This window comes from Cricetulus griseus, chromosome 7 (assembly GCF_003668045.3).
Source record: "Cricetulus griseus strain 17A/GY chromosome 7, alternate assembly CriGri-PICRH-1.0, whole genome shotgun sequence".
Taxonomy (NCBI): Eukaryota; Metazoa; Chordata; class Mammalia; order Rodentia; family Cricetidae; genus Cricetulus; species Cricetulus griseus.
The window spans coordinates 75,840,020-75,853,413 of NC_048600.1; the positions used below are offsets into that span (position 1 = coordinate 75,840,020).

The 13,394-nt window shown below is 36.7% G+C and overlaps 1 protein-coding gene across 4 annotated transcripts in view; it reads right to left on the reverse strand.

Moving 5' to 3' along the window:
• Positions 1 to 13,394, reverse strand: part of Ulk2 (unc-51 like autophagy activating kinase 2) — a 74,560-nt gene that overhangs the window by 43,650 nt on the left and 17,516 nt on the right. For all 4 annotated transcript variants that reach the window (XM_027427227.2, XM_035447804.1, XM_027427228.2 and 1 more), the window contains 6 exons: positions 10,069 to 10,242; positions 9,341 to 9,414; positions 5,420 to 5,521; positions 4,293 to 4,351; positions 2,265 to 2,347; positions 709 to 756 (listed from right to left, as the gene is read on the reverse strand). In XM_027427227.2, coding sequence (XP_027283028.1) covers positions 709 to 756; positions 2,265 to 2,347; positions 4,293 to 4,351; positions 5,420 to 5,521; positions 9,341 to 9,414; positions 10,069 to 10,242 — 540 coding nt within the window. The remainder of the gene's footprint in view (positions 1 to 708; positions 757 to 2,264; positions 2,348 to 4,292; positions 4,352 to 5,419; positions 5,522 to 9,340; positions 9,415 to 10,068; positions 10,243 to 13,394) is intronic.

Here is a 13,394-nt window from a genome sequence, read left to right on the forward strand (position 1 = left end):
TTCTTTTGGACTTCCTGGGCACCTGCACTCATGTGTACATATCCATTCACAGACACAAAGACATGCTTAAAAATAACAAAGATAGCCAGGCAGTGGTGGAACACGTCTTTAATACCAGCACTTGGGAGGCAGAGGCAGGTGGATGTCTGTGAGATCGAGGCCAGCCTGGTCTACAGAATTCTAGGACAGCCAGGGGTATACAGAGAAACCCTGTCTAAAAAAAAAAAAAAAAAAAAAAAAAAAAAAAAACAAAACAAACAAACAAAAAACCAACAAAAAAGATAAATATTTTTACATTTTTATTAAAAATTAATAAAAATACACAAATTGAGCTACAGAGATAACTTAGCAGGTAAAGGTGCTTGCCACCACACCTGACGACCTGAGTTTGATCATGAGGACCCACATGGTAGGAGAGAACTGATTCCTGCAAGTTGTCCTTTGTGTACACACACACACACACACACACACACACACACACACACCATAAAAAAATTGTAAAATTTTAAATAAAAATGCAGCAGTTACTAACCCTTTTTCAATTCGGATACAGAAAGAAAGACTGTTATTGAAAAAAACACAATTAAAGGTATATAGGGAACACTCAAGGAATTTTTGAGAAACACAATAAAAATTTTGCATTTCAAAATACTAATTTTTTTCTTTCAGCTTGCATACACTATCTGTAAGTAAGAAATGGGCACTTACATTTTTTAACTGGAACTTGCTCAAGAAAAGGATGGCTGAAAAATGCTTCTGTAATGAAACATGAGAATACAACTTTTAAAAAAGACATTGGAGAGATGTCTCAGCCATTAAATACTAAGGCACACAACTAAAAGATATTGACAACTGGATAAATTAACCAATGAGACCACTTGGAGGCAGAGATAAATAGAAATATATCAGAGCAAAGAAAGGATATGGAATAGTAACTTCAATCCATATGAATATCAGAAGTGGTAAATATTTATGTTAATATTAAGACTCTATACAGATATTTTCTTCCTTCATCTCTTCTATATAAGACTATATAGCACAAGAGTTAATACTCTGCATTGTGATTAAATAACACAGAGGTACTGTGTGACAATTACAACACATTATAGAGGAGGAAATGAAATTACAACAGAAAACTAATTTTCTATCTTTAGTGGAATTCAACTAACATTTATATGAAGTATACTGGGATAAGATACCCATCATAATCCCTATATCAACCATTAGGAAAATAACTAATAAATTTTAAGAAGTCAATAAAGGAATTTAAGTGGTAATTAAAAAAATATCATGATTAATTAATAAATGTCACTCATTGGCTGGTATCACCTAGATTTATCCTTAGCCTAGCTCTCGCCCAACACTCAAGTGCTTTCTGACATCTGCAATTAGCTATCCAGTGGTTACTGAAAATATATGTATTTAATCAGATCTCTTCTGGTCCCCACAGTTCCCTCTATCTACAGCTTTCCTATCTCTGTAACTGACAGGCCATTCCTTCAGTTGCTCAAGCCGAAACCCATGGAGTCATCTTTAAGTTAGTTTTTTATCAAACCATTAGTAAACACTACAACTCCTACCTCTAGAAAGTCCTAGAATCCCAACTACTTCATACATCCCTTATTGCTATTATCCCAACTTAAGCTACACTCCACTCTCAAGTGAATTAACTCTCAGCTTTTGACTTTCCTGTCACACATAATCTGTTCTAAAGAAATAGCCAGATTGATAAACCTTCTAATGATTTCCATCACATTCAGTCTTCAAGTGGCCTCTTGGATCTCAAACTTCCATTCATGCTCCTAGCTCAAAGCCGCCCCTCCCCACCAATTTTTCCCCTCTGCCTGAAATTCTTCTCCCACAGGCAGCCATATAGCATACCTTCATTTTGATCTATTCTTTGTTCATATGACAGTGGACTACCTTATTTAAAATTTTAGTTCCTCAGTCTTTATCTCTCATAGCTCTTCTTCTTCCTATTTTTGCACAGTACCTGGCACCATCTAACACAACATACAATTACAGTTTATAATTTATTACCTCTCTTTCCTCCTCTAGACTACCAACTCTATGAAGGCACAGAATTTCTTGACTACATTCTTGGAACATAATAAAAACTTGAATCTTTATTAAAATCGTGAAGAAAAAAGATAAACAAAAGTGAAATGGACTTTTATTTTTCTGTGCTATCTCTATGCAATTTGTACAATCTTTGCAGAAAATATAAAATTAGAAAATATACAAAGCTTGAAACTATTACTTACCAAAGTCCATTCTATCCTTTTGGTTTCTCTGAAGCAAACCCAAAAGGAGATTAGCCAAATAAGGTGATGTTTCTCTGGGAATACTAAAGTAGAAGACAACATAAGTGATTATTTTAAATGTATTCAACTACATTACTTTTGCCTTTATTTTGGTAAGTGAAAATGTATATACACTTTCACAAATATTACATCTATAATAAGACTTGAAGCTTCATACTTTCAAGTGAGAAAAAGGCATTATACTAACTTTTGATAATTACCAGCAACTTGAACAGATTCCTGCATTGCTGAACACTATTATTTACAAGTATCTTCTAGAATAGAGAGCCTGAGTTTTAACACAACTTGTATTAACAGTTGCTTATAAGAGTCTCTAAAGAAAAAAAAGAACCTCCTCCAGTTCTGTCTAGAAAAGGGCAAAGCTTAATTAAATAGAATTGACAGGGAATACAATTTCTAAACGTCAGTATTATTAAAATAGCAAAGCATCTGAAAATGAGGAACAGGACAGAAATATACATGCCATGGGATACAAACTAGTAAAAGATATTAGGACAAATAAAAATGAACCAATTTCATTAATGAGGAGAATAATGTAAGTTAAAATAGCTAATTGGTCTTCTTCCCTTTATGAAAAAGATACTCTCTTTACACTGCTACATCAAACAGGAAAGACTGTTTAGAAAGTGCACCTGTCTGTCAGTCTAACAATTCCATTTACAGCAGTTAATTATAAAAAGAAATGCACTGTGGTGTATGACACCCTGCCCCCCAACCAACTTTCACTAAAGCCTGTTTGTTATAAGAAAAAAACGGAAAAAGTACAAGTGTAACAAGAGGTTCTTTGTCCCGGCTGTCCTGCTGCCTTTCAGCCCCAAATGAACACATGGATGCTATATTAGTTATAAAATTGTTGGCTGGTGATTTGGACTTCTTATTGGCTAGTTGTCTCATTAACCCATTTCTATTAATTGAAGTATTTCCATGTGGTCTTGTCTTACTGGAAAAGGGTCCAGACCTGTTATTCCTTTAGCACCCTAACTGGTGTCTCTGTCTGCCTACGTTTACCAGAATTCTCCTTATCTCCTAACCCTGCCTATACTTCCAGCCTGGCCAATCAGCCAGTCAGTGTTTTATTCATCAGCCAATAAGAGAAACATATATACAAAGGACATCTCCCATCAAACAAGAATGTGATTAAATAAAATAGAACACCTAATTTTATAAGACTCTGCATAGCTATCCAAAAGGATGAACATACTGTAGCTGAACATTTAAAATATAGCATGAAAAACAAACAAACAAACAAAAGCCAGGCATGGTGATGCATGTTTGGCATTCAAGAGGCTGAAATAAGGTCAGCCTGAGAGCCAATTTTATAAAAGAAACAACAACTCAAAATGTAATTATCTGAAACTGCATGTACGTACACACACACACACACACACACACACACACACACACACACACACACACACACACACACACACACACACACACACACACACGATCTCTCAAGCATGTGTAAAGAACTCCCACAAGGAATATTTGAAAAAATACACAATAACTCTGATTATTGTTACAGCCTATGTAGGAATTAACTTTCTGCTTTATGAATCTGTGTTTGTTTGCCTCTATACAAGTAATACATATAAGTTCTGTGATGTCTTCTATTAAATTTCCATTTTAAAGGCAAATAACAAATGACACAGTACTACCTAGGTATTTATGGTGTGTTAGCAACTTTATAATTTCCTATCATAACACTACTATAAGTTGAAAAAGACTCATCAACAAAAATGCACAAAATGTGGTATTCAAATAAATAATACTGCATTCACAAACAGTAAACCTTGACTATGCAGGAATGATAGTTATCCCCATGTAATTACAATTACAAAGGTAAGGTAGGAGGGTTATAGATTTGAGGCTAAATGGGCTACAGAGAAAGACTACTACCTAAATAAGTAAGTAAATAAATTTTAAAAGTAAAACCCAGTGTAATTTAAATAAATTTTAATCACATACCTAGGCATTAAGCTCCTGTTTTTTTCATAAAACATCCTTAGGTCTTGAGGACTATTAGCCTATTTAAGAAAAAGAAAAAGTTAACTTTCTAAATAGAGGGGAGCAAAACTTCCAAATTCATGATTAACACTCATATTCCTACTGTAGAATATATATGGATGTTGACCCTGAGTGCCATGGACTGATCACAAATGGATTGCTGGGCATAAAAGACTTATAAAAGTTCTTAGATAATATGCAAATTCTGAGTATCTTGGTACAATATACCTTTTTTGAGGTCAGACCTTCAAAGGAGCCTGAAACAGAAGAGCAGCTACTCTGGAGGTTACATGGTCTACCCAATAGGTACATTTTTGTTGTGTATAATCTAGGTGTGTTTTACTTTATGACTTTCTTGAGACTCAAGGAGAAAAAAAAGCAAGTATATTACCAATATTGTCTCTCCCTAACAGTAGCACTCTTACAGGAAGTGGTTGAATTAGTGAAACTGCCTCTACATATGAACCGCACTGAGAATGCAAAGCAAGTAACATGATTGTATTACTGAATTCTTTTTATACCATGCTAGATAAGGAATTTCACTGTTACAATTTTTCAGGTTAAAAATTGATAAAAACTAAAAAATTATAGCATGATAATATGAACTCAAGAGATGCTGGCATATCCTCTGAAGTTCAGCCTCTTAATGGGAAAAGGATATGAGGGAGAAAGAACCAAAAAATGCAATAATTACCCCCCACACCCAGAAAGTATATAGAGGGCTGGGGATGAGTTTTCCATGACCTATCAGAACAGCCCCTACCTCAACTGGATTCCATGACCCCAAACCAGGCTAGCAGATAGAGCTTTGGTTACCATTCATCTCAGGGTTAGCTATCCCTGACTCTACCACTAGCCTAGAAAACATCTAATAGACTTCTAATGCCAATCCAACTACAAAGGGCAAGAAGATAGAAAGGAAAAATAAACACCCTGGATCTCCACAGCACTACCTGTAACAAAATCAAATAAATCACAAAGGAGCCTAAAATCTACTGATTTCAAAGTATTTCTTATTTTATAAATCAAAGGCGACTGCAAAACTAGAAGATCCTAGAACCGAGGACATATGAAAAAAGTCAGGTTACCTGAAAAGGTGGTTTTCCAACTAGGCATTGATAGATCACTGTTCCTATGCTCCATAAATCTGCCTTAGCATCATAATGTTGAGACATAATAACCTCAGGAGCCTGTTCACAAAAATTCAAGAGACAAGAACTATGTTAGTTACAGTATTAATGTGCATACATTGATTCACTGATAATGTTCTGATCATATTACTAAATAAAAATGTTAACATACTGTGATATTACACTGATAGAATGATATTGCCATGAACTTAGAATGACAATACAATGTTGCATGAAAAAACAAATATGTCTGTCTATATATTATAATGGATACAAAGTATAATAAAAGTATTATAGTAATAAATATATACCAATTACAGGTCAGAGGTTCCCTCAAGGTGAGAGATAAGAACATAATAGGATCAGGGGAAAGTACAAAATGGACTTAGATTACCTGAATATTTTTTCCTTAAATACAGATTAAAGCAAAAATAGTAAAATTTTTGTTAAGAATGGATGATAGGTACACAGATATTTGTTATATTATCCATTGTATTTTTCTGTAATTTAAAAACTTTTGAAATAGGGCTGGAGAAATGGCTCAGAGGTTAAGAGCACTGGCTGCTCTTCCAGAGGTCCTGAGTTCAATTCCCAGCAACCACATGGTGACTCACAACCATCGTTATGAGATCTGGTGCCCTCTTCTGGTGTGCAGATATACATGGAAGCAGAATGTTGTATACATAATAAATAAATAAAAATCTTTAAAAAAACATCTTTATAAAACAACTTTTGAAATAACAAAAACTATAACACAAAACACAACAATAAAAACTATCTCAAAGACAGTCAGGTGTAGAGGCACATGTTTGTAATCCTAATACTTCGAGATGAGGGTTTACAAGCCTGAGCAATCCTGACTCATAAAAAAAGAACAATAAAAACAAAAGGCAGTGGCATTTTGTTTTAAGTAGCTTATCAATCTCATCAAGTATAATTTTTAAAAAACCATACCATTGCCAAGCATAGTGACACATGCCTTTGATCCCAGCACGCAGGAGGCAGATCTCTGAGTTTGAGGTCATCCTGGTCTATATAACAAGCTCCAGGTCAGCCAAAGCTATATAGAGACCTTGTCTCAAAATAAAACCCAACCCCCCAAAAAAACTTAACCAAACAAATGTTAAAGAGGTCAATTACACTTAATGGGAAACTATTTTTCATACATAATACTTGTTCCTAGTAAATTTAAAAACGTTTTCCCATTTGATTTGTAGATGTTTTGCCTGCATGTGTTTCTGTGTACCACATGTATGCAGCGTCCTCAGAGGCCAGAAAGTGGTATTGGTTCCCCTGAAACTGGAGTTACAGATGGTTGGAGACTACTGAAAGAGTGCTGGTACTTGAACCCAGCCCTCTGCAAGAGCAATGGGTGCTCTTTATTGTTGTGTGTTCTCTTTCTACTCCCCTAGTAAATTTCTCAATTGAGTCTACCCCCTCCCCCCCACTACTCCTGGCTCAGGTAATTGAACCCGGGGCCTGTACCACGGAGCTATATTCCCTAGATAGTCAACTTTCTTCAGTAATCAAAGCTAAATTTTTTTTCTTTTTCTTTTTTGAGACAGTCTTGCTATACACAGCACAGGCTGGTCTTAACTCTCGATCCTCCTACCTCCACTTCCTAAAATCCTGGAATTATAGGCATATGCCACCAAGCCCTGCCCCTGACCTAATTTCATACTTAAGATGTACAATTTTTTAGAATTCTATTAAAGTGTAGAGCTTATTATATATAAGCAATAAAATTAAGATTTAAAAAGTAAATCTTATTTTTAAAAAACCTAGACTTTTGATTACTAGTTTCCTTAACTCAAAGTAGATTCTAAATGTTTTGTTTTGGTTTTATAAGAGAGGGTATTTTGGGGGGGGGCAGGTTTGGAGACAGGGTTTCTCTATGGCTTTGGAGGCTGTCCTGGAACTAGCTCTTGTAGACCAGGCTGGTCTCGAACTCACAGAGATCCACCTGCCTCTGCCTCCCTAGTGTTGGGATTAAAGGTGTGCGCCACCCCGCCACCCCCCACCCCCGCTGAGAGGGCATTTTTTTTAAGTACCCTTTTTCTCTTAAGATTTATTTATGTATACAGTGTCCTGCTGGCAAGTATGCCTGCAGGTCAGAAGAGGGTATCAGCTCTCATAACAGATGGTTGTAAGCAACCATGTGGTTGCTGGGAATTGAACTCGGGACCTCTGGAAGAGCAGCTAGTGAGAGCTCTTAATTGCTAAACCAGAGACAGGATCTTGCTAATCCATCCAGGCTGACTGGGATTCAAGATTATCCTACTTCAACCTCTTGAACTCTGAGATTACAGACATTTGCCAATACTCAAAGTTGATTTTACATTAGAGGGGATGGCCTGGAACTTGCTATGTAAATTAAACTGGCCTCAAACTCATAGAGATCCACCTGTTTCTTCCTCATGAAAGGCATATTTATTTATTTCATATAATTCTGCAGCTCTATAATGAAGTTATTTCTAAGCTTAATACTTTACATTAGTTCCTATGTTTCATAACCTACTATATATTATCAAAGGACAAAAAGCTAACATTATTTTTCGGCATTGAGTGTGGAGTTAAAAGAAAACAACTTCCACAATGTAGGGAATTTGTGAAGACAGACAATATAAAAGATAAGCATATTTTATAGAGGAGGAGGTGCCCCTAAAAGACATTGTGTAAATATTCTCTCTCTTTTTTTTTTTTTTTTTTTTTTTAGTTTTTCAAGACAGGGTCTCTCTGTGTAGCACCTGGCTGTCCTGAAACTCGCTCTGTAGACTGTAGATCAGGCTGGCCTCAAACTCAGAGGTCTGCCTGCCTCTGCCTCCTGAGGAATTAAAAGCATGCATTTCCACTGCCTGGCTTTTTGTAAGCACTCTTAATTATTACACATTAGGTATACTATAACATTATAAATCTTATTTTCAACTAAATCTAACAGGGTGCTGCAATTTGAATGGGAAATGTCCCCATAGGGTCATATATTTCAATACCTGGTCCCCAGATGATAGGCTATGGAACTTTTATGATGGGGAACCTTGCTAGAGGAAGTATATCACTGGAGGTGGGCTCTGAGGGATTACAGCTTCATCCTATTTCCTGTTCTCCATAACTTATTGGCTTTCTATTTGTGGACATAATGTGATCAACCAGCTTCCTGCTCCAGCTGCCTGTGGCCATGTTTGTCTTGCCATTGTGGACTCCTGTCCCTCTGGAACCATAAGCCAAAATAAAATAAATTCTTCCTTCTACAAGTTGCTTTTGATCATGGTATTCTATCACAGCAACTACAAAACCAAATCTTAGGGATTTCTATAATAAATGATCTTTAAAAAGTAAAAACAGGGCTTGGCATGGGGGAGCACACCTTTAATCCCAGCATTTAGGAGGCAGAGACAGGTGGATCTCTGTGGACTCGAGTACAGCCTGGTTTACAAAGTGAGTTCTAGGACAGTGGGCCCTATTTCTCTCTCTCTCCCTCACATGCACTAAAACATACACATATTTCTAAGTATTTTTAGGCATCCACTCTGACTGGAATTCCAGTCAGGCTCAGCGGTTAAGAGTACCAGCTGCTCTTCCAAAGTATCCAGGCACAATTCCCAGCACCCATATGGCTTACAAATGTCTATAACTCCAGTTCTAGAGCATCTGATACCATCTTTTGGCATCCTCTGTCACTGCATTCATGTGGTGCACAGACATATGTGCTGGAAAAATACCCAACCACATAAAATAATAAAAAAAATTTAAAAGAGTCAAAAAAAAAAAACCCAGTGTGAAACAACTTTTAATTCCACCAAGCTAAGCAAGGTGTCTGTGTAATTAAATTATTGTTAACGTAATTAATAACAACAATATACAGAAGTTCTTCTCACTCACCATGTACATTGGGGATCCACACAGTGTTGCTGCCATTGTGTTACTATGTAGATAACGTGCAAAACCAAAATCAGCTGTTTCACAAAATTAAAAAAAAAGACCAAATGATACTTTGCTCACACTTTATAAATATCATATAATTCTGTAAGACACATAAGATATAAAAGAACTGTGAAAAATAAAATGTTTATCAAAAAAGTCTGTACAACAATGAAAATAAGTAGCTATCTCAATTTAAAGAAGTTAAAAATAGTAGCAACAGTCAACTATGTAAGTCACTACTTTACCAGCTATTTAACCAAGGACCCTCAGTCTTTGCAAGTAAAGATGCTAATTATAATGAATTATTAATTAACATATCTCTCATCAAACATCAATTACATCACTTACAATTTGAACTCTCTTCACTAATACCTTCAAACACTACTTTAAGCACTAAAAGCAACAGCACAGGCTGAGTGAGGCCCTCTTGACATCTGAGTCATGTTAGTGACTGGCTGCCTGTAAGCATACTATATCAGCTCCCCTCCCAGAGAAGCAGGCTTAGCATCTGGCCCTTCTTAGATTTAAAAAAAAAAAAGACTCGATATCTAAACAGGTCTCATTGAACCCTCTAACAATTTCTAAATAACATCAATAAAATCTATTAGTCTAATAAATCTGAACTAAAATGATATAAGTTACTGTCTGGAAATGTCCTTTTCATGAAGCAATTTATAGCTATTTACCTATTTTGATACGAATACCACTGACATTTGACTTCCTTCGATTGGCATAGGACAACAAGATATTCTGTGGTTTGAGATCCCTGTGGATTATTCCTTTACTGTGCAGGATTCGCATGGCTGCTGCAATCTGATGAAGAAACACTCTGATAGTATCTTCACTGAGAGTTCCTTTAGCTGGTGGAAAAGGAGTCACATAAATATTTAGACACACAAAATCAAGTATCTTCTCATTCCACTAAGAGAATTCAGCTATTAAGGAGGGTATGAAATAAATAGGAAACTGGGATTCACATGCATTACTTTTGTTAATTCAACAACCAAAATCTATGAAGACATAACAGACTTCTCAAAAAATATTAACTGCTCTGTTAAGGAGAACTGATTTACAATTTTGTTTTTGATGTGTGTCTTTTTTCTTTCCCATTTTTACTAGTCAAGGTTCCTACAGTACAGCTCTGAACACATGTAACAAATGTAATTTACAGATCAAAAATTAAGTTCCCATCAGGCAGTGGTGACGCATGCCTTTAATACCAGCACTCAGAAGGTAGAGGCAGGCAGATCTCTGTGAGCTCGAGGCCAGTTTGGTCTACAGAGGAAGTTCCAGGACAGTCTGTTACATGGAGAAACCCTGTCTCAAAAAGCAACAACAACAAAAAAATAAATTCCCTTTTACATTGGTCATGCCAGGAAAAATGTTCCAGTTTAGTACCAAGCAAGCCATGGACAGAAACTAATGACAAATGAAACCGTGAGGTGATATATTGTTTATGATTTATTAAAGCCATTGGAGATCAAAATAGCAAAGCAGCCATACTAGTTAGCCATAGAAGCCAGGCAGTGGTGGTACACATCTTTAATCCCAGAACTCAGTATTAAGAGGTAGACGGATCTCTTATTAGTTCAAGGCCACACTGACTACACAAAATGGATCCAGTCCTAAAAGAAACCACTCATACAAAGGTGATTTCAGTACCTGGGATCACATGACTAACCCCAGCACTATGGAAGTAGAGACAGGAGTGATATGGCTGGGTGAAGAAAAGAATAAAAGACAGGAGGAGACAGGAACTGAGAGCTTTGGACTCTGAGAATTCATGGAGACAGGATTGCCATTTCAGCTTGGCAGAGGTAAGATCCACCGGCTTGGCTGCTTTAATCTTCAGCTTGAAGCTTGAACCCCAACATCTGTCTCTAGGTCTTTTATTATTTGTGTTATAAAACCCTTATGTGGAACCTACTGTCAGGGAGCTCTGTGTAGTTTTGTCTCTTTCACCCTCTCTCTTATAGCCACATAGGATCTCTCAGGAGTGAAGAGACCTTTAAACAGTCATGTTTCCACTCCTGTAATCATTATTCAGTAACTATCACAGCATTTGGAGAGGCTATAGGCTAATAACGTGGTGGGGGGATTTTAAAATTCCAGCTTCTGCCCCATGTGTGACTCTGGAAGATGATCCCTATTCTCTATAAATTTGATGAGACCGACTTCATAAAATAGTTGTGATAATACAAAACAATATACTTAGTATTGGAAACTTCAAAAAGGACTATCATATAATGTTCACTCAAATACAGTTAAGTATTCAAAAATAAATTTTCTATAGTAATGAATCTAAATATCCTAAGTGCAATCTCTTGAATCTCCATGAGAGATTTAAATCCTTCAGGATGGGCTGGAGAGTTGGCTCCAAGTTAAGAGTGCTTCAAGTACCAAGTATAGTTCCCAGCAACCACATCATATGACCAAGAACTACTTCTAACTCCAGTTCCAGGGACATCCAGTGAGCTCTTCTGGCCCCCACAGACAGCTGTATTCATACATAAACACACATACACATTAAATCTTTAAATCCTTTGTGAGCATATCCATACAATTCTTAGAATACATTCTATAGCATTTTCAAATGGGTAACAAGGTAAAAATAACATTAACATCTATAGCAAGTTAAATTCTATAGATTTAAAATTACTTTAATAACATGTCAAGTGACACTTCATGTTTAAAATCACTTTAATAACTTGTTGACATTATGTCCTTAATATCATTGAATAAAGTCAATCTCCATGGTTTAAAAATTACCAAATTATTTTCCTATCAGGGCTGTTTTTATCTTCTCTGTTTTTTTTTTTCTGATATGCCCTCCCCCCATTTTTTTTGAGACAGGTTCTCTCTACACAGCCCTGGATGTCCTGGTATTCATTATGTAAGACCAGCCTGGCCTTGAACTCATAGATCTACCTGCCTTTGTCTCCCAGTGTTGGGATGAAAGTATGCACCACCACTTTAGCCAGCCTGTAAAAAAATTTTCAAAGTACTCTAAACATATAAAGTGAAATCTCCTATATTATGAACACTAAAGAATTCCAAGTAGTGCCTGATGTGCTGGCACACACCTTTGATACCAACACTGATGAGACAGAGACAAGTGGATGTCTTCAAATTTGAGGCCATCCTGGTATAGAAATACAGTGATACCCTGTCTGAAAACCAACAAGAATTTGAAGTCCTTGGCCAGGCACAGTGGCAGATACCTACAATCCCAGCACTTGGGAATAGAAACAGAAGGAACATGAGTCCAAGCCCAATCTCATCTTAATAGTAAGTTCAAGGCCAGCCTGTTACATGCAACTCTATTTTTTAAGATTTATTTATTTATTATGTATACAGTGTTCTGTCTGCACATCAGAATAGGGCACCAGATCTCATAGATGGCTGTGAGTCACCATGTGGTTACTGGGAATTGAACTCAGGACGTCTAGAAGAGCAGCCAGTGCTCTTAACTGCTGCGCCATCTCTTCAGCCCTACATGCAACTTAAAAAAAAAAAAAAATCTAATGCAAGCACTCAGAGGCAGAGGTGAACGGATCTCAAGGCTAGTCTGCTCTATACAATGAGTTCCAGAACACCAAAAACAACAAAAATCTGGGGGCTAGGGGCTGGAGACATTGTTCAACAGTTAAGAGCACTCACTGGTCACTCTTCTAGAGGACTCAGGTTTGATCCCTTGGTCCTACATGGTGGATTACAGCCATCTGTAACTCGAGTCCCAGGGAATCCAACATCCTCTTCTGGCCTCTGGAGGCACTTCATGCACATGGTATACAAACATGTGAGGCAAAACAGCACATTCATACAAAGTAATAATAACAAAAATAAAACTTAAAAATATGGAATACGGGCTGTAGAGATTGCTCAGTGGTCAAGAGCACTGGCTGCTCTTCCAGAAGACCTATAGGTTCAATTCCCAGCATCCACATGCAGCTCACAATTGTCTGTGACTCCAGTTCCAGGGGACCTGACACGTTCACACCAATACACATGA